The 21,225-nt window shown below is 45.2% G+C and overlaps 2 protein-coding genes across 3 annotated transcripts; one reads left to right on the plus strand and one right to left on the minus strand.

Annotated features, from left to right (window-relative positions):
- Nucleotides 1-601: 601 nt before the first annotated feature.
- Nucleotides 602-7,556, minus strand: fam83d (family with sequence similarity 83 member D). The gene is made up of 4 exons (XM_062395968.1): nucleotides 4,604-7,556; nucleotides 2,956-3,123; nucleotides 2,410-2,534; nucleotides 602-1,975 (listed from the first exon to the last, which is right to left on the minus strand). Exons 1-4 carry the CDS (start codon nucleotides 5,087-5,089, stop codon nucleotides 1,075-1,077), a joined length of 1,680 nt encoding a protein of 559 aa, XP_062251952.1. The 5' UTR covers nucleotides 5,090-7,556; the 3' UTR covers nucleotides 602-1,074.
- Nucleotides 7,557-7,620: 64 nt separating this feature from the next.
- Nucleotides 7,621-20,907, plus strand: zhx3a (zinc fingers and homeoboxes 3a). Of its 2 annotated transcripts, none has more exons than XM_062395955.1 (3): nucleotides 7,621-7,704; nucleotides 16,000-18,910; nucleotides 19,361-20,907. In XM_062395955.1, exons 2-3 carry the CDS (start codon nucleotides 16,200-16,202, stop codon nucleotides 19,392-19,394), a joined length of 2,745 nt encoding a protein of 914 aa, XP_062251939.1. In that variant the 5' UTR covers nucleotides 7,621-7,704; nucleotides 16,000-16,199; the 3' UTR covers nucleotides 19,395-20,907. The 2 variants fall into 2 exon arrangements, with proteins under 2 accessions (XP_062251939.1, XP_062251929.1); XM_062395945.1 differs by lacking the exon at nucleotides 7,621-7,704 and adding an exon at nucleotides 7,733-7,893.
- The last annotated feature ends 318 nt before the right edge of the window (nucleotides 20,908-21,225 follow it).

Genomic DNA, 21,225 nt, shown 5'->3' on the forward strand with positions numbered 1-21,225 from the left:
CCTTTGTCAATAAAGCTATCTAAATCTTGATATGCAGTGGCAACACTTCATCTCCTCCATATAGTTAAACCTTATTCACATAAAAACTCAGCACCAGTAATTCATTTATAAGAGGGCATTCTGGGCACTCTTCAAACCAGATCTGAGAAACTTTTGATATTCACAGCGGGACCTTTGTGCTTCGCTCTGAGTCATGAAGATTGAAAGGCTTCATAACTCACATTCATGCCAGGCCCCGTAGCACATGGTGCCCATGATTGACTATGTGTGGAGATCCGGAATAACTAGATTGTTGTTAATGTAGAGCTTCTCATAAATGCCAATCCTCTCTTGGAATCCTTTCAAATTATCTGTGCAGAAAATAAACATACAAGGAATTGGCAATTGTAAAATCCTTGTGTGCCTAAAGAAGTGATTTAGCATTCATCCTAATCTATACTTGTAATCTGCCAGTTTCTTCTTTATATACATACACCCTGAACAAGGAAGCAATTCTGTCTCCAACATTCAACTGGAGGAGCTGATGGCAGTTTAACTACGATGAGGCTGAGTTGAACACAAAGAGTGCACAAGAACAAGGAGACACAAAGACAAAAGAAATGAGCCCCTCATTTAGAAAAAAAAAAATACTTTTTTCATTTATTAGCAAGGCACAGTGAGAGCCAGCTGCTCTCTGGAATGAGGATCAGATGTGGCTACAGCAGTCAAATGTGATTGAAATAACCAAAACATGCATTTTCATTCATACTACAGTAAAAATGGTCCAGTCTTAACCTCTTCAGCAAATGATATTCATTAAACTGACATGGTCAAAAAATATTATTGCACAGTGTCTTTGGTCAAACTTAATATTTGGGAAATCAGTTTCAGCCATGCATTAGCATTTCACCAAAAAAAATTATTAGACATGGACAGGACACAGCATGAAAACGTCTAAAGTGGGCAAAGCATAAAGGCAAATGGAAAAAGAGCAGTGTGAGCCAAAAGCATTTATATGAAACAGAAGATCCACTAGAAACCTTGCAAGAGCTCTTTGTCCCCCCCCCCCCCATCATCAAAAACCCTGCAGGAAAACTAGTGTACACATCTGGCTCTTGGCCACGTGCCCTTGCCCGCACTTTCAACAAGCAGTCTAGGGTTTGGTGGCTCCTCCCAGTCTTTGTGTGCCCTCTGCCTGTTGTGAGCACCAAGCCCCTGAGTCAAGTTTGTGACGTCTGCTAGCTCTCGCCTCTGGGACAGTGTGGTCATCATGTGTTCCAGCCTGGAGCGGATGGTGGAGTAGTGGTGCTGGCGCTCCTTGGTCAGCTTGTGGAAAGAGTCCTTCAAGGTGTCGTCTGGAGCTGCCTGGGTGGGCGAGATCTGTCTGGACTGCGAAAAGGTTAGAGAGGCGGCCTGGTTCTGTCCTGTGCTTGCCTGTGTGATGATGCCGGGGTGTCGTGTGAGCTGGAGGTCCGTCTGGGTGTCACTCTCCGTCACTGACCTGCTGGTCTGAGTGGAGGCATGGCAGGAGACGGTGCTGGGTATCGCTGGTTCTTTCCCTGGCAGCTGCTCTGCTGGGAAAGGCTGAGTCGTGCTACCAGCCAGGATCTCCTCTTCCTCCATGTGACGCTGCCCCATCCAGTCCTCACCTATAGTGGAGGAGTCAGATGCTGGGCTGGATTTACGGCGATCAGGAGTTGAAGGATCAAGTGTGGGCTGCTGCACCACTAAGGTTTGGGGCTCGCGGCTGGGCGTGCTGGTCAGGCACACTGGATCCACAAGCCTCTTTCTGGCCAAGTGAGGGGAGGAGGTGACCAAGTGCTTGATGAGGAGCTTCTCATAGATGCCGCTGTTTCGGACACTTGGAGGTCCTCGAGTGTTTATAGGTAGAGACTGGGCATAGAGGATGCGGAACTCCTCATCAAACTTCTCTGTTATCTGGCCAGAAAGTTCTATCAGATTGCTGCTGTTTAGTTTGCCATCAGTCCAGTTGAACCTGCACAGGAGTAACATTAAACAACATGTACATTACATCCCATTTAGGATTTTTGCATTTTCCATTTTTTTTTTTACACTATTCTGGATTGCACTACTCTCATCCTATCCACCGTGTACCTTATGACTGCATACTATGTTGTATTTTGTACTATGTGTTGAGTCCTGAATATGTTGCGTACTTATATGTCCGGTCTACTTATATGTTTGCACAGGAGATCAGAGACAGGACATAGACAGCATTGCAATCCTGTCTATGTCCTGTACATGTGGCATAATTGACAATAAGTTTACTTTGACATGAAAGACCGAAAGTAAACAGCTACATTTGCTAAACTACAAAGAAAAAATGTATATTATTTTACACCTATGGCTTTAGGCATTTCCATTTTCCATAATAGCAGACTTTAGATAAAATGGTTAGCAGGCTGTTACCTGTAAGAACCTGTAGCGGCTCTGTTTCCATCAATCAGCATGAACCTCTCGTGAACTTCCCCAGTTATCCTCGCTCCTGATCTCATGTAATAAGTCGTACCGGTTATGGTTCGAACTCTCATTTGCTGTAAGGATTAAAAAAAGAAAGAACAGGAATGAGAGTCAGGTAAAGACCTAACCAGTCTTCAAATCTTAAAAAGGTGCTATGTGCAAGTTTTCTCTGAAGCTGAAAATGGCTCCTTGTGGGGACAGGGGAGCAGGCGGGGATGGTCGCTTGCTAACAGCTTCAGCCATCATTGCATTTACGTGACAAAATGTTATACTACACCTCATGAGAAGCACTATTTCGGGGCAGAAAGGGAAACTGATGCTGTATCAGGAAGTGTCACAAAGTTTTTTATTTACCAACTATAAACAAACTTTGAATGCAAATATTGGCAAAGTGTAGTCATGGCAAAGAAAAAAGATATGTGTTAATGTGATGCCAACTGATGATCCTGTTGTGCACACAGAGCCACACCCAGTTGTACTGAACCAAACACATACCCGAAGGTCGTCCAGGTGAACACCGACATTTCTGAGCATCTTGAGGAAAGCAGGAGCACATAATTGGTCCAAGAGGATGTAGACGGGGACTCTGCGTTGGGAACACGCCTCCTGAAGATCTCTGAAGATATCCAGGTCTGTCAGGGAGTCTGTAACTATGGCAATCACCTGTAGTGGAAAAATACAGAGGTAATATAATAGAATTCTTTCTAGGGCTGCAACCGTGCTTTCCAAGATGTACCAAATGATTGTGTTTTCATTATTATCAAATGCAAGGCCTTATTCAAACAGAGCAGCGAATCTCTGTCCGACACCATCCCTGTAACGTGTATGCTGATGAGCTCTCTATTGACTGTGGTCTGTTTCCATGGCAATCGGCAGTAACACTTGGTCAGCAAACAAATGACTTCTGTACAGGACACAGGTGCACCGTCAATTTTGCCTCCATTTTCCTGCGTTGAGGTTTCTCTTTTTCACGAGAAGGACTGGAATTTCACGTGCTGGGGTAAAGGTTGTGTGGGGAGGATTAGACATGAATGTTTACATATTTTGGATTTATTGCTTTTAACTGATGTTACCCACATGCAGCCTTGTCTGGAGTTCCACCTTATTTGGATGATATTTCTTGGTGCTTATTTTTAAGGGAAAATGTGCAACAACAGAGTTAAATTTGAGAGATGTACAGGCCCACGCCGTTTCAATGAGCTGCCCAGTGACAATGTACACGCGCAGTGGGTTGTTACAGTCAGAGGCCCCTGTGTACAAAGAAGACTATGTTCAATAGGCGATCTCTGAATGACCATGCTACATTCCAACTGGTAGAGACTGAAACTACTGGTATAGCGCCATCGTCTAGATGTGAACCAGTTTTAAAATCTAGGGTTTCCAGATTTCCAATGAAAGGGAGAATGCAAAGTTTCACAAAGCATGTCGAGGCACATCTGGAGCACAGAGCTCACGCAGGCCTGAGGTGCTTCTGAAGCTCCAGACTCTCCTTACGCTCCTCGCGCTGGAATGTTTCTTTACAAAAAATCGAGATGGGAATGACAGCTCCCGCCAGGAACAGCACGGTGAATTTGAATGCTGTGGGGAGTTTTTTTGTTTGTCGTATCCTTCTGTCACTGCTTCCTTTTTAATCAAGATTTCAAAAAACTAAAACTCAACTTCTAATATTCTGGCTGATCAAGGACATTCCATTGGGACAATCTGGCATGTATTTTAAGGATAAAAAGATTTCGAACTTGAGTGCGCCTTCAAAAATATTTAAATAATTAGTTTTATATGTATAAATACACACAAAAACAAGCACTTATTCTGTAGTTGGAGGCTTATTTGATAAGATATCGATTTTAAATGGAGCACAACCAAATCAAACTATTTAATTATAGGACATCTTAACAAAAAGTAACCCGGAAATTAAAGGATTTTAAGCAACATTTCAAAACAAATGACTGATGATTAGAAAAAACTAATCAAAATTAAAGCTAGTTATAATATGTTTGACCTTGTAGGAAGAAAATATTGACAAGCATGGTACCAGTCCCTGCAGGGAGGTGATTTTGTGAGTGAAATAACATAATCATTTGGCAGCTGATATGGAGCTGTCAGGTAATAATTACATTGAAGCACATTATTCCATCGTGCATACCTCTGTGGCACTTTTAATCATGCGCCTCGCAGCCTCCTTGCAGCTGTAGATGCACTCCCCGTAGCTGGGCTGGAAGTGCGCCACAGCCCGTGTGACTCCCCGGTAGGAGCCCGCGGTGAAGGCGGGCCAGCCGATCTCCAGCAGCGGCGGCTCCACGTCCGACACCTCGGGGAAGTAGGTGACGGAGGAGCAGTCCAGGGAGCTGCTGAGCGACTGCTCCAGCGAGTGCTCCTCCCCGTGCACGGACGCGCACCGGGACAGCACGGCAGTGCTCCGGATCCGCTGGATCTCATCGTCCGACAGAAAGTTGGGGATCCGCTCCTTGGCGAGGAATCCCAGGAAGTAGTCGACTCCTCCTGACAGCAGCTCCTCCAGGGCCAGCCTGTGCCTCTCGTTGTAGACCTCCTGCGGGTTCCGGTCTCCGGTCCCGGTGCGTTTTGGAGTCAGGCTCAGAGGACAATCGTCCAAACACTGCGACAGGGCCATTTCTGTGGCTGCTGTGTTCTCACCTGTCCGCACAGGCTCCGCTGCAGGTGCCAGGTAACGGCTTTGACCTACAGGAAGTCAAATTCGTATTCCTTGTTTCCCTCCGCTCCCGTGCGTCGTGGCTCCGTATTGGCTGAGGTGCAGGGGTTGAACCTGAAAAGCGTCTCCCGGCTCGTCGAGGCAGCCTGTCAGTCTAATGTAAAGCTGCTCTCATTGGCTCGTTTGGAAGCAAACAAGCCTCCTGTACGTCCCTCTGCTCTGCCCTGATCCGGTTACACCACAGAGAGCAGAGCTCTCACTCTAACACTTATTCCTGGTCCACACACCCTCTTTCTGCTTGCAGTGAGGGTTTCTCGTTCTCTTTAATATAAGATAAACATGCAGGAAAATAATTCAGCCATCTGCCCACTTGCCTCTCATCTGTCACTCTGATGAGAGCTCATGAAGCTGTTTGCAATCACGAGGAGCAGCAGCATTTTCTGTTTTATGGTGTGAAGCAGTCACATGCAGCACATTTCCCACTATCTAAGGCCCACAGCGTTGTAATGCATGAAGCTGGTAGCTCATCTGTTTACAGGACTGAAAAACAATTATAAATAATGGTTGTATTTTCTGATTTTGCAGTAAAGAAACTTGTGCCAGCTTACACCAAGGCATGGTGGATTTAAACGTCTACATTTATCATATATATATAAAATCTTATTTTATAGACGTGTTATTGTAATAAAAAAATGCCTATTTAACCGTCAACAAGATGCTCTGTCACGCCACAGTCACAGATTGTTACCAGAAAAGATCTGATCAACAGTTTATCACCTTAAATCAGTGAACAAGGTGCGTAAAGTAACCATAGCAACAGTACCTCTGTTGGCTCCTGCACATTCTAGGCACCAGATTTTAACTCTCAAGGAAACACTATTTAGAAAGAATTAATCTGTGGAATGAAACACGGTGACGTAGCACTTTACATTTAGTGGGCAGGCTCATTCACAAATACCAAGGTAATGACAATCTGTTTAGTAGCTTTAGTAACACCTCACGGAGGATACATCCTGATACTGTGTAGAAACATCACCTGTTTAGCCTAAATTTACGTCGTACTATTCCATATGCTAAAGAAACTGTAAACCTTCAACCCTACTATAAACAAATCCAAATAGAAATGTTTTCTCCATTATTTTGGGAGCCTCTGATCTGCCACTCCACTCGGATGATGTCCTGTTGGCCTTATAATGCATTTATAATGGAACAATCCACTGAAGAGCAGTGTCTGCCTGAATCTGACAAAAGTTCAAACCACCACCAACACCATTGTCTCACAAACAAACACTTTATAGTTATACATTCAAACAATAGGCCAATGAGATCAGCATGTATTGCTGCAACCAGACAAACAGGTATTTAAATCAAATGTACCAAACCCTAAACCTGCCCTACTACATGACTCACCTCTGCAGAATTTTTTTTACATGTTTGAGTGAATCATCTTCCTGATTGATAATCTTTGTTTTTCCTGACTGTACACGACCTCAGATACTTGCAACCTCTGAATCCAGTCAGGACAAAGAAGTGAAAATCCATATATCTCTAATACTGGAGGGTCTGTAGTAGTTATATACGCATTACAACTATCAGAATGTTATATCGATGTAATATACAGGATATTGTCCCACTTCCTGTTACTCTAATACAATATTTGCTGTCTTTATATTTGCTTAATATCTTTGAAAAACATATATTGTAATAGTTAATCCTTTATTATTATTATATTACCCTTTTTATATTATTCCCTCTTTCTATTGATGTCTCATTTGCGCCTTTTCCCTGTAAGCTTTTGCGCACAGAAGGCCAACAAGGTCATGTGGGTCACAGCCCTAAAACACACTTTACACCTATATAATTAAAACCGAAATAAAACATTGTTATGTGATCAAAGGAATGAGTATTTTATGGTCAAACATTAAAAATGAACATGAACATATAGGCTACATTTACACCACATCTGCATAAATTGGTCATACACTGTTGCGTGTGCGTAAAAGTCTATTTTAAACCGGTGGGCTGAGAGGCCTGTGCTTTAAACGACAATTCCCACAACGATTAATATTCATAGTAGCCCATCAAATTTCTTTTCTTTTTTTTGGTCAGAAGACAGCAACCATCTATATTGAGAAAGACATGTGACCTAATTAAGAGGACCTTTTGGGTGATGCAGCTCAGTGAAAGAGCAGATCACTGAACTGTCAAATCTACACACAATACAGTCCATGCGCGCATCAGGCTGCTCCCGGCGCCATTGTAACTATGTATAACCCGATGTGCCTTAAACCCCTATAACGACATACCCAAATGTGCACTGGGCTCGGTATACGTTCCCTCCTCCTCCTCCCCTTTACACACACGCACATACACACACATTCATCTCATCCCCGCCCCTCTCCAAAATTTGAGATGAAAGGGCTTTTGGATTTTGGATGACGCTCCGAATCACGTGTTCATAGGAAATACACTCGCTTTAATTTTTTTTTTTTTTTTTTTTGGAGCTGCCTCGTCCTGCGCCGCCGACCATAGTTGTTTTTGCCGTCTCCATACAGTGTGGCAGAGGGGTTGGAAAGGTAATGTAATGTAATGTACCTTGCCGTGGTCACTGACGGGTTCACGCCAGTTCACCGGGTTCACTTGAGGAGAGCTCCCACCCCCTGCTCGACTCCTCTTCTTCTCAAAGCGCAACGATCGGAGCTTAATCCAATATTATTCATTTATATATTAATGTCGGATTCCATTTTCCCCCGCCGACTGCTGAGGTAAGGACACATTTACTCTTCACCCAAAAAAAAAAAATTGACGCGCACACACGCCTCGTTATTCGCGTTGGTGCGATCTCTGTAAAGTTGCTTGAAATTACGCGTCGCTATTGAATATTGGATTTTCATGTGCTGCTGCTGTAGTCCAGGCAGTTTACATGAAGTCGCCAATGTATAAAATGGCGACAGTAGGTGGAGGAGGGGGGTGGAGGATTTTTTTGGGAATATTCATAAGGTTATATAGAGTGCCAGATCGCCTTTGGCACGTCGGCTCCGAGGCGGCGTGTTGCCCCACAGCCGTGTGAATGGAGGGAGACGGGTTAACTCGTCAGTTTGTCACAGTTAACAGCGGATCCTCCGTCTGGCTGCGTCCTGCGCTCCTCGCTCGCCCTATACAATGTGGCGTATCTGCTTTATTTTATTGCACAACGCACCGCGGTTGTTTCGCCGCGAGTCTGAGCGCTTTTTTTTAGTTGTGTAAGACTTGTGAACGCAGAGCTTATACAGCAGCCTCGTCGACAGATGTGAAGGAAAGTCCACAGATGTTCAAACTGCACAGAGAACTACCAGTTTGCCCCTATCGATCGCTCGCTCTCTCTCTCCCTCTACACATTTCTTCCCCTTTGCCAGAGCAGAAAAAAAGGTAGGCCCGTGTCTCTGTGCACTGGACTTTTTCTTTCATTTCCTCCTCTTCCTCCTACCAACATGTGCCGCTGCCCTACTCTTAAACAAACACAAACATACACATGCACACACACCGAGGCATATACAGTACAGTCAGCAGAGCTGTTCATATCACACGAACGCAGTTATTTTTGAAAACTTTGGATTATCAGTCAGTGTTGCATTAGAAAATATCAATTCCTCCGCAGTCAGATTTGATATCTTTGCATAAAATATTGGCCAAGCTTTGAATGCCAAGTGCCTCCTCTGCCTTTATAGGGGAGGGTCCTCTGTGCTGACTAATGTTGCCTCAGTGGATCATGTGTGGCTCCAGTATCCACAACACCCCCAAATTATTCAAGCAGGCGGTAGGACGAGGATGAATCACTGGCAATTTAAGGAAAGGTATTTTAATTATTGAACAACATAAGCTTGTTACGTATAATGTAGGTCACGTGCAGCCCTCCTGAAATTTAGCTTTTTCTTGCAGGAGTAGGTGGACAGTGTCTCCAAGTGTGGAGTGCAGTGCACTCTCCAGTGGGCAATTTCTTCTCTCCCATAGTTAATTTGCAGGCGTGTGTGATGACCGGCAAAACAAAGGTAAATGAGCTCTGGCTGTGCAGCTCCGGCAGACTGAGTTCAGCTTGGCCCAGCGAGTTCAGCGTGTGTGGAGGTTTTCACTCCAGCAGGACGCTTACACTTGGGGAATGTCAATTCTCTTTGTGGATCCCTGGGAACGCTCTTCCATCTCCCTTCTCGGAACTGCTCTAATGAGGCCAGGCATATTGCCTTTCATCCCTCACTCCCTGCAATTAGGCACAGCTCACAGTTTTCGTTATGGCCACAGCGGAGTGTTTGTATACACAGGCACAATGTAGTGGGCCAAGAGTGCCCACTCCCCTCTGCAGAGCAGAGTCTCTGCTAATGCCGCCCCTGACAAACCTGCTGTACTGTACTTTTCAGGATTTGGTGCTCCGGTTTCTAACTGCAGCCATTGTGGATGTTATGTTTGCGTGTGCCTCCCTCGGCTCAAAATGAATCCCCTGCCAGAGAATAGCGAGGAAGGTCATATGGGCATGATTTGCAAGATTTAGCTGACATGGAGTGTACAACATATCTTGAGTTCAAAGAACAAAAATTGACGATCATGCCAACAAGATCTATTTTACAGTCTTTTTTTTGTAAAAACAAGCATTCATGATTGCAGCATGCCTCCTCACAGAAAATTCCCCGGAACACAATGCCGAGCCCCATTTTTTCCAGCAAAAGGACGGCGGGCTATCGAGGTTCACTTTTATTTATCCCTTTTGGTATTGCTTTTGTCATTTGACCAATGCCGTATCGAAGCCCAGACCGCTCAAAAGACCCACTAAAGCAGCATGTTTGCACAGTTCCAACCAAAAGAAACGCCTGTGCACTGATGGAGGGGGGGGAAACCTTGAGGCTAGTGGGGAAAGAGCCCCTGCCACTTTCTCTGTCCCATGCAAGAAAGATTTGGTCAGCAGGAGCTGGCATTTGCCAGGCTTTGGCAGTTACAGGAGGCTGTGATGTCAGCCATTTTAGGATGGACACTACAATGTGCAGTAAGCCGCCATCTTTCTTTCTTTTCGCATTAAGTTGCCAAATGAACGCCTGTAGTCTTGGCTACAGAACTGAAGAAGTTATTCATCAAAAGTGATGTAAAAGGATGCATGACTCAGAGTTTTTTTCTCTGCGCACCATGGTTTATTTGTCTGTCATTCATCTGTGGCACAGATAGAAGCGTTCGGAGAACAATGTAAGATTTCAACAGTACGCGTTACCCGGAAACACAAAACAGGACCGTGCAACAAAGATGCTCAGACAGACAGTATAGTGCAGTGGTAATGCACTGCACAGCATCGGTCTTCAGGCCTCGGGACTGATTTAACAAGACAATAACGAAAACGGGAGGTCATTTGTAGCGTGTGCAGCTGCGATACTTCTTTGATCAACTGCTATAAAACACATGAGAACAGCGGAGCAGGGATTATAGCGTCGCTACAAACTGCTCACGAGACAAAACGGCCAAGTTATTGTCGCGGACCTCACCCAAAGTTAGCTGAAAGAGACTTGAACCATGAATGGACTTTTCAAAGATGGCTGGCAGGGCATGTGGATTAAGTTTGTCCTGCACCGGATGCAGTCCAAGGAATTCAGTGTGTGTATATGCGCGTGTGTGTCTAGAGGTTAGTGGGTGTGGGCGAGTGACTCTGCTGTGTGTGTGTGTGTGGTGAGGTGGGCAAGGGGAAGAAGGGGTTGCCATGGCAATGTTAACACATGAGTGGCACCACAGACCAGTCTCCCAGTGGACAAGACTGCAGTCACGGAGGTAAGGGGTGTGTGTGCGTGTGCGTGCGTGTGTGTGCGTGTGCATTTGCGTGTGTGAGGAGGAGGAGGATAAGAGGGCTGACAACACCTGCATCTCAGACATTCAGACACTAATACACACACAAACACACCCATGTAGTAAAAAAAAAAACACAAACCGGCACAGAGGCACAGCGTCCACACTGAAGTCTCTGCACGCTGGACGGGCGGAGAACACAGTGTAGACTGGTACAGTGCTTCGTGATTATGACCCTTATGACTCTGAATTGTTTTTCTGCACACGTAACATTGGAGCATGAAGCTTATTAATGTACAGTGCCGTTCACACACAAAGATGTCCAGCCTACTGTCAAACGAACACGTCTCTCATTAGTCCACCCTGGCAGCATGATGGACACAGGAGACATGCAGGAAAGAGAACAATCGCAATTAGACAGTCAGCCGTCTGAAGGCTCCCAGCACTGGATCACGTTTCTCTTATAAATGAGGCGCCATTGTTCTCCATCTCTTTTCTGTGCAAGACAGTAATTGCTCTCTATCTCTGGCTTATATTTGGGTGTCCAGCTGATCCACTCACATGACGTTAATCTATTTAATGGACATTTGGCAGAAAATGTTCCCTCGGAACAGATTTTCAGAATTTTTTTTTTTTTTGGGTCATTCAAATGTATCTGTCAGGAGACCCCCCCTCCCCCCCCTCCCCTGTCTCAGCACCAACTCCCAGTGGACACCAATTTTTTAGCAGGGCTGGGGGCTGACTTTTGAAGCAAGACAGCCGCGGATCACTGTCAAAGCAAATTACACGCAAAACAAATATTGTTATAAGTGAAAGAATTCGTGCCTCTTTTTTTCTTTTTTCTTTTTTAGCTCTTCTGCGACTGTCGCATCAAGAGACTCCTCGTCAGTTATTCAGTTCAAAGAAAGATTTTTTCCGAGCGGTGCAGGTGGTAAGTGTTGCGGAGGTGAGGAGGGAGTGTGTGAGGACGCCGTGTGTGTGTGGAGACGTGTGTGTGGAGACGTGTGTTAGGAGAAGTGTGCCTATGAGATGTCAGCGGGGAGGAATATTGAAACAGCACAGCCTGTCATCATCATCAGTCATCCTCTCACTTCAGTCCCAGATGTCTGAGTTTTGTCTTCCTTTGTCCTTCCTCCTCTAGCCTTCCCATTTTCATTCATGTGACAGGCGGCACAACAAGAAGCACCAATCTCTGTTTGTTGATGTCAACTGTAGGTGACCCAAAGATCTGGGAGTGTCTGAATCACTGGACTGTTTTGAATAACATTTTAATGTCGAGCGACCTTTTTTGCAGCCTCGCTTCTCTTCCTGCTGTAGCGGCTCGTTGTAGATTGGGCATGTTTTTCCTGTTGTAATATTGTAATTACTGCAGCAGTTTATGAGGTGATGAAAGAGGATACATGCTGCTTTTTTTCAATTGGTTTCTGGAGATGGGAGCAGCCCACTCAGCTGTTGGCCATTTTAAAGTATAGAGAATTCAATTAAATACATATTAATGAGATGTAAATATAATATTGTCATGGAAATGACAGTGTGAGAGCGCATGAGGGAGGCCCTCCTGTATATCTTAAAGCTGCTATTAAATCAGGCAGAACGTATAAAGCGCCATCAGAATTGACACCTAGCCTAATCCCATTTGTTTTGAAACGCTTGTTTTCGGGAAGTTGAATGGTTCGAATGCGGGTCTTAGTCGGCAGAGCAGGGCCCCTCCGCATACGCTGAGCGTGGGTGTTCGGAAAGCACTTCTGAGAGCTCTGCCACTTTCCCTCACTTCAGATACAACTCCCCTGGTCCGCCGAGATGAAAAGACTCCCCCCCCCCCAGTGCTAGTGCGAGAACATACGACGCACAGGGGACAGTGATCGTCTGAGTGTTGTCTAACTCGCCATTGAAACACAAGGCCGGGCTTTTCAGAGGGAACCATTCACTGGCTCCCTGTCTGGGAAGCCCTTGTCTCGTGTCTGATCGCACGTCTCACTGGCCAGATAAAGCAGCCCATTCTTTTGATAGGTGACCTGATTCTTTACGTAACCTTTCTCAACTTTTGGCTTGTCTTGGGTTTTCTCATGCAGGAAGTGGAATGTGTGTTCTTTCGGGAGGGGGGGAGCTTCTGTACTAGGCCAGCGTCTGTCTGGTCGCAGACCGCCGTCCCCTCTGGGTGCTGCTACACCAGTCACAGTCAAATTACCTTCTCCATCACTTAATTTTCTAAAACGTCTTGGCATCCAGTGTGCTGTTTGTGGGACAAACAAAATTAACCACTTCACCGCAGTGAAACAAAGCCTGCCCAGATTTTTGTTTTCCACAAAGTTCTATAACATTGTGACTTCTCTCACACAGATGTTTGAGATGTGCATGACTACATCCCTCTGTTGCATGAAAGCTGACTGTCTAAATCCCTGGTTCAGTGGAACAGACTCAATGAACACAGTGTCCTCACCAGGGGTTAATTTAGTGTGCCGTCAGAGGATATCATGACCTCTCTGGCGGCAGAACATACAGCACATGCCCACGTCTGGATGCAGTGAACCGGGATTACTGCATAAGATGCTGGTGACCTAGTTCTTTTGCTGTTTGTTTTGTTTTGTTTGAGTTCTTTCTGTCGGAAAAGCAGGAGGAATGAAAAAACAGGTATGGGTAAGAGGAGGAAGTCACAGTCTGGGATCAGTGCTGTTGGGGCAGTAGTTTGAAGGTTTTAATTCTGGAACAGGTTCATCTTTTATTTACCGTCCAGCCGGCCGTGGTGAACACACACGCGGAAGCAGTAAAACGAAAGTCTGTCAGAGTGCTTTTCGGTATGTGTAAACGTTGCACAACAAAAAGAAACATATTGAAAGTATTTGAAACCGTTTTCTTTGTATCGACAAACGGCAGAAGGTGATGTCAAGGTATGCTGGATTTCAACAGAGGGCTAGGACTGGATGATATGGTGTGTTTTATTTTTCCCAAGAGCATATATTTGCAAGAGAAGGTAAAGAGTGATTTGGACAGAGCATGACTAGACTAGTTTTCAGCAGCGTGTCACACATCCATGTTTCTCTAGTCTCAGATGTGATATACAGAAACTGTGTGTGTGTGTGTGTGTGTGTGTGTGCGTGAGCGCGTGCGTGTGTGTGTGCGCGAAAGAAAGGTGGTTGTGGGGGGTTGTCACACAAGTTCATGCAGAGGGCAGAGGGTCCAGTCCACTTAGAGATTTGACCTCATCATTTGTTTTACATGTTCTGTCCTTTATAGTGTTAAGATAGCGATTAAAAGCAGCTGCATCGCTAATGTAACTCTGATGGGAGTGTATCCTTTGTCTTTTCTCACACTCTGTTAAATATTTGTGGTTTGTGACGGAGCAGAGCCATGTTTCCTTTCTCTTTACATAACGCAGAGAGGAACGAGGAGACATGTTGAAGTCGGCAAATACAATCCATCCTTATGAAGGCAGTGTTATAGGAGGGGAGAAGCCTTTGGATGTGGTTTGCTAATGGATTTGAGAGCCCAGTGATCTGTGTGCTGTGATTATTTGCACGCATGTGACATCAAGCTGCATGCTGAGCAAATGTAGAACGAGGCGGTTTGAGTCGGCAGCTTGTAAGTGGCTTCAGATGTGTTTGTAGTTACCCTCCCTGGCCTCGTGGGGATGTTTCAGGTCCTTAAAAGTACATGAAGACACACTGTAATGTTCAATGTAAAACATATGGCTCACAACCAAGTAGTTATTCACTGGCCAAAATGACAAAAAACATGTCAAGTTGATTTTTCTATTTACCTTTTCCCCCTGTTAAAAAACACACAGCATTTCAAATTACAATATCTACACTTACAACATTTTTGCGAACAAACCCAAACCTGCATGGACATTTTTGCATATTTGTGGTCGGTATTACAATGTGAAACAGCTGCTAAGGTTATCCAGCCCACTATCAGTGTGGAGAGGTGAAGTGCGTCCCACTCAAAATCTCTCAAAAAAGCTATAGTAGTCTGTGAATAATATTTATTTAGTGGTTATTCCTGTAGGGAGGCAAGTGGTATCTGCCAAAAAGATCCTATCCCTGATTCATATTCGGCACATCACATTCACTGTACACTCTGTCACATTAGCTTATATATAAGTGCTTCTTACACGTTTCATTTTTTTAGGCATCCTGAGGCTTTGCTAAAAATAATTCAGTGGATGCATGCCATCAGTAATTAGAGGAGCCAAACCTATGGCAGCAGGGAAGGAAAAGAACAAATATTGTCGAGATTAGATGGTCGTTTCTGGCTCTGTTGATTATTGTGCTCCTTTTTCTCTGAATTCATAAGAAGTGACAGCTAGACACCAGTCTGTAAATCCTAGTAAATAACAAGAACACAGACAGCCTGCATTGATTTGAAGGTGTGTGTGTGTGTGTGTGTGTGTGTGTGTGTGTGTGTGTGTGTGTGTGTGTGTGTGTGTGTGTGTGTGTGTGTGTGTGTGTGTGTGTGTGTGTGTGTGTGTGTGTGTGTGTGTGTGTGTGTGTGTGTGTGTGTGTGTGTGTGCGAAAGAAAGCGGAAGCCAATTAAAAGCCTTTTTCTTTGCTCTCCTTTTTATATATTTCATGGCGGCGGGGGGGTTTCGGTATCAGCCCAATGTAATTTTAAAATATTGATAATATCCTTGTTGATGAACTCTTTATTTATTAAAATATGTCAAGCCTGAAATTTGCCACCTCTTTCTATGCAGTAATTTTATGTAACCTTCATTTTGAATGAAAGCATAGATCGTACGGCTCTTTGAAAAGAAAACCCTGGACTCCTACTTCAGGGCTGTTATTACTGATAAATACCACCTACACTGATTACACTGAATTCCCACCTACACTTATTACTCTGTGTGGGGCTATTTGCCTCCTCTGCATCCTGCTGCTGGATTATCTATAAATATTTCAAGGTTTAAAATAGAAAACAGGTTTTGAATTTACATTTGCAAGGTGTTCAAGATCTTTTTTTTACAATTTGTATCCCTATGTTTTCCATGTTCTTACAGTGCTGTACTCTCTTTTCTTTTTGATTAAATTGAATATGGGCTGAGAGAGTCAAATCTCTTTTTTTGTACTCTTTCCTCACAGGTTCCCTGGAAGCTGTTAAACTCGTCCATGTGACAGGAGTCCTGAAGTGGCAGAAGGCATGAAGCAACACTGTGATCTCATAGTGGCTGGTCCATGACACTAAACTCCATTCAACCCTCTCCACTATCCACCCACCCTCTGCTCTCATCATACCGGACAACCAATCACCACTCACTCTTCCATCGACACAACGTTGCACGATGGCCAGCAAGAGGAAATCCACTGTACCCTGCATGATACCATCCAAATCCAAACATGTGCGTGAGGAAATCATACTGGGTTCGCTACCAGAACTCCTACCAACAATCCCAGAGGACAGCATACTCAGCATCTCTGGAGAAGAGTCTGGCCATTTTTCTCACAGCTCCTCCAAATCTGAGAGTGGCAGCGAGATGCAAAAAGGAGGCACGTACAGCTGCTCGACTTGTCGTTTTGAATCCAGAGATCTTAACTACTTTTTGGATCACATGCATAACTGCCACTCAGACTTTAGGGCACAGCCCACCTTCTACTGCCTGAACTGTGGGGTGTCAGTCGTCCGCTTCGAGGGTCTGGCTCTGCATAACGCCAACACTCACCCTAAGATAATGGAGGGCTTGGTCACTGCCTCCCTAAATGTCAACAAGAGGGACGGAGTTACAACTGTGGAACAAAGTCTGTTCACGGAGAGTGGAGAAGACTACAGAGAATCTGGCATCTCCCTCACCAAAACACCTATCGCAAAGATGATGAAAGCCAAGGGGGAGCACAAAAGGATTGTGGTTTCTCACACCGTGGAGGTACGGAAGATTGACCCTGGAAAGGATGTAGACCCCAGCATGCTGACAAATGTGCCTGAACTCCAAAACGGGGCTCTAAGTGTTTCTAGCGCCCCAGCTATGCCGAGGACATCTGTCGCTCACGTTATTACGAAGACAGTGCCCAACCAAGTCTTTCACCAGCACACTCCCTCCCTTTACTCCCCCCCTTTCTCCAGTTCTAATAAAGACCTTCCAAAGGTGATGATCCCACTCAGCAGCATCCCCACCTACGATGCTGCTATGGACACCAGCAGCTTTCTCAAGACATCCTTTGGCAAGTTCCCTTACCCGACCAAAGCTGAGCTCTGCTACCTGACAGTGGTCTCGGAGTTCCCAGAGGAGCAGATCAAACTGTGGTTTACTGCCCAGAGGCTTAAGCAAGGCATAAGCTGGTCTCCCGAAGAGATCGAGGAGGCCAGGAGGAAGATGTTCAACACTGTGTTCCAAGGTGGAGCGCCTCAGAAGCAGCCAACTGTGCAACGGCACGTCAATCACATTGTGACTCATCACACTGTCCACGCCCAGCCAGGCTCAAAAGGACCAAACTATCAGATGCCCAAAGTTCCCTATGGCAGCATAAAAACAAGGCCTCTGGGAGTCCTGGCCACACAGGCCAGCATGTCAACCAACCCCAATGTCACCAGGGTCTCGTATTCTACTCCAATCGTCCCCCCAAAATGTCCGCCCATAGTCAGAACAACACAGGTACTGACAAAGAATATCCAACCCACGGTGGAGACAGTCAAGAGCAATGGCGTCAGCCTGGACATGGCTGGAAACGGTGGTTTTGTGAGTAGCACCAGCAGCAGTCGAAGCAGCAGTAGCAGCAGTAGTTGCAGTAGTAGCAGCAGCATCAGCAGCTATTCTAGCAGTAGTAACGGTGGTGAGACTGTCACCAGGAAAACGGTGCATAACAGCAGCCCCACAAACAGCATCAACAGCATTGCCACTTGCTCTGCCAACATTAGCAATAATGATGAGCGCCGTGTTGCTGACACTAACGGCAAACCAAATCCCAAAAGCAACTGTTTACCAATTCGATCGGAAGCTTCAAACGGCACCGAGAGTCACACAATCATCACTAACACCAGCAAATCCAGTGTCACCAATAACATTCATAGCAGCTGCGTCATCAGTCCACAGGAAGTGGCTCACGCCGCAAAGCACGGCGACAAGCCCAACAACAACAACATCCACAGGTCTAACAACAGTATTAGCAGTGAATATCCCAGTACTACCAGTAATGACAGTGTACCGAACCTAAACCATGCCAGCAAATCCCCAACTGAAAGCACCAGCACCACTGTCATTACAAAAAGCATGTCATCCATTTTTGATGAGGGCAATAAAACAGACTTCCCAATAAAAGGCATGTCCATCTTAAAGCAGCTCATTAAGGATGAGGATCCGTTTGCTGTGGAACGAGGCGGCCCAGGGCTGAAAGTCGACCCCATCAAGATCAACTTCAAGAGGCTGAAGATGAACGAGTCCGAGACCACATCTGAGATTGTACATCTGGAACACAATTCCGAGGCAGCCGAAGTGACCGCCTCTCAGCCGTCCTTCTCCCCGCCCTGGGGCAACAAGACGCCCCAGCAGCTAAATATCCTCCGAGGTGTTTTCTCCAACACCCGCTGGCCCGGCAGTCAGCAGTATGAGGACTTAAGCGTCCAGACGGGCCTTCCCAAATCCGAGGTGGTGCGCTGGTTCAGCGACTGTAGGTACAGCCACAAGAATGGGCAGCTGAAGTGGCTGGAGACCTATCAGCGACTTCCAGGGGAGTCGGAGGAGGGGGCAAGGGCCCACGGAGACGGCAAAGCTGAATCACCGAAGGACCCTCAAGCAGCCAACAAGAAATGTATTGAGAAAGACACGAACAAGCACCTTGAAGGAGAAGCAGGACTGATCTCAGGGCAGCAGGTTGTGTGGCAGGATTCATACTCACCGCTGCTCGGGCTGATGGGGTCGGAGGGGGGTGGAGAGCAAGGCCAAGCTGAGGAGTCGGCACCAGAAGTCCTGCAGGATCCCTGGTCAGAGAGAGCAGCCGACCACCAGCAGCCAGTGGCCAGTCAGTCGCTCATCGAACAACAGACCGATGGCAATCAGGCCAGGTACAACACTCACTGTGCTTGAATTACAAAGTGAGATAAAAGCCTTTGAAGTAAGATTCACTTCAAATCCAAGTGTCTTATGATATTGTACAAGCTTAGGGCTGTTAATCAATCAAAGAAGCTGCGAAAGCAAGGTGGCGTGATGGAAGCGTGACAGCTTGTTTGTAGTGGCTGCTGCGTGATGCACAGTGAACAGGAGGCAGGAGAAGTGCGTACAGGTACTAACGCTGAGTAGCTTTTTGGGCAATCAAAGGTCCGTGTTTAAGATGCTATTTTTAGAATAAGTTAAGTCTGAAGCGTTGAATTATAGATTGAGAGCGCATGCTAATATATGTGAATAAATCATGACAATTGTCTTTGGTGAGATAGATTTCCGAGAGGCAAGTCAACCCATACGCAGGCGTCTTTTTACAGTGCTGCCTCTCTCTTGTGTGTGTGTTTGCTGATCAGGGATCGCCTGAGGATGGAGCTGCTGGAGGTGTGATGATGCCGGGGCCCAGAGTTCGCCGGAGGAACACGATGTTTTAAAGGTTGGCTCGCTCCCCTGGCCGTGGTGTAAAAAAAAGAAAAGAAAAATAGAGTGTTCATAATGACAGCAGATGTGATTGTAGCTGGACCGTTGGACTCTGACTGTAACTGTGAATACCCCCCCCCCCTCCTCCTCCTTCTCTTCCATCTGCCATCACTTCCTGCTATCGTCAAAAAGAAAGAACTTCTCACCTTTTGAGTTCTGTGATGTTTAAGCCTTTCATGCTTCTTTGTGGTTGTGTGGGGAGGGTGCACAATGAGGTCAGTACGAGGGATCAAAGAAAACGAGCGAGAGAAGACGCACACTGACTGGAAAACTGACTTGAATGAGCAAAGATAGGATAGGATAGGGCCGAATGATATTGTTTTGGGTCAGAGGGGGGAAATATATATATATGATTGAAACTGCACTATACGAGAGGGTTTGTACTGAGTGGACAAACTAAAGATGTGTCGAGGAAATGTTATTGTTGGCTTTGTGATATTTTTTACTTTTTTAGCAACCAGTAAGTACTTCAGCACTGCCTTGAATTTTACTTTTTCCGTTATGTTTTTTTTTCAATTCTATTACTCTTCTATAGTCACTGTAAGTCCAGATGCAATCAAACATGTTTTATTTAGATCTGTATTAATGTCGGTGTCACGTTGCAGTTCAGCTACACGCAAGAGACTATATACTGTACAATGCACTAATGAAGACAGCAATGCTAGAAAAATCACACTGCCCCACATTAAAGGTATTGACGGCTTTGTCGAGATCAATACACTACACTGCCCTGCAAACTGAACAGAGAGAAGCCTGTCACGCTAACGTTGCCTTACTCAGCTCTGTCCATGTGTTTATATGACCTGTCTGTCCATCACCTTGCTTTCCAGCTACTGTGCTGTCCTGAAAACAACAAAAAAAGAAAGAAAATAAAAAAAACATGCCAGTGCATCAATGGTCACTGTTGGTCTATATCTGTGAAAAAAAAAATCTTGTGCTGCTTTCTGTACACTTGGAGATGTTTAACTTTAAGATGTAATTGTATCAAATATTGTTACTGGCAAAAATGTTGTTTAATGCAAAATTATCAATTTGATCCCTAGACAATGACAGAGTGAAATATTGTGCTAGCTAGAGAGCCAAATGAGGAGATCTTTGCTCTCCTCTGAATTTTCTTGTGTTTATATAAACATACAGTCACTACATGAATCCTATTAAGCTGCATCTTTGTCAAGCTGCTAATAGCTAATGAACGGTGCTATACCATCCAAAGTGAAATTGGAGGTTGATCTCCTACCAGCAGTGTATGCACTTGTGTCGAATGTTACAAATTTATTTTGGTTTGAGATAAATGGAATCTGGACTTACGGTGTTATGATCGCTTAAAAAGAAACTTTTATGAAATAGTCTGATCATAAAGCACTGTTGTATCATCCTTTCTACACTTCTGAATCTTTACAGAATAAACTGAATACTCACCAAGCACTGACGCCTCATTATTTGATCAGCCCCTTGCACGAGGAGAGAACTTGCATTGTTCCATGATTGCAATTCAAACTACTCAATGTGACGAATGAGGGAGTAACATGCACTGGAGAAATGCTTACAGCCTCACCTGCTGGTGAGAAGCAGGCAGTACAAGTAGCATTGAGCACTGACCCCCGGGAGGAACATTTTTCAGTCAGTTTCCATGGCAGGCAATCCTTCCAGAATTTATTTGTCTTCATAGTCTATGGCGAGTTATTTGGTCTGGTGCATGAATACAGATGGTGGCTAACTTCAGCATTCCATGAAAAAAAAA

The sequence above is a fragment of the Platichthys flesus genome, chromosome 2, assembly GCF_949316205.1.
Source record: "Platichthys flesus chromosome 2, fPlaFle2.1, whole genome shotgun sequence".
Lineage (NCBI taxonomy): Eukaryota > Metazoa > Chordata > Actinopteri > Pleuronectiformes > Pleuronectidae > Platichthys > Platichthys flesus.